This window comes from Camelina sativa, unplaced genomic scaffold (assembly GCF_000633955.1).
Source record: "Camelina sativa cultivar DH55 unplaced genomic scaffold, Cs unpScaffold12233, whole genome shotgun sequence".
Lineage (NCBI taxonomy): Eukaryota > Viridiplantae > Streptophyta > Magnoliopsida > Brassicales > Brassicaceae > Camelina > Camelina sativa.
The window spans coordinates 1-358 of NW_010933275.1; the positions used below are offsets into that span (position 1 = coordinate 1).

Genomic DNA, 358 nt, shown 5'->3' on the forward strand with positions numbered 1-358 from the left:
ATGCTCAACCCGAGGTATATAGCAGCAGCAGCGATCTGACAAGGTCCGAATTGTAGGCAAAGCGACGTCCGTAGTGTGTTATTGACGAAGTTAAACGCAGCCTGACACAAACGCCTAAAATCCTCGGCCTTAACCGATTTCTTAATCCAGTCCATCACTAGTGGATAAGGGTGTTCGATGTCGAGATCACATCCCAATGTAGAGAGCACAAGCTTCTCTCCTGTCAACACAGTGACCTTCAATCTCTCGAACACATCTCTCAACGGTTCTATATTGAACAAAACCCTGTAAGAGAAAACGAGGACATCACAAGCCGGCCTTGGAGACCCTTCGACTTTTCCAGCGATAAACATACAGA

The 358-nt window shown here is 46.6% G+C and overlaps 1 protein-coding gene across 1 annotated transcript; it reads right to left on the bottom strand.

Moving 5' to 3' along the window:
* Positions 1–5: 5 nt before the first annotated feature.
* On the bottom strand, positions 6–353 carry LOC104775330 (putative cyclin-T1-1; the record flags this gene model as incomplete). Its single annotated transcript, XM_010499464.1, has 1 exon — positions 6–353. A coding segment is annotated over exon 1 (348 nt), but the record flags the coding sequence as incomplete, so codon positions are not given.
* Between the last annotated feature and the right edge of the window lie 5 nt (positions 354–358).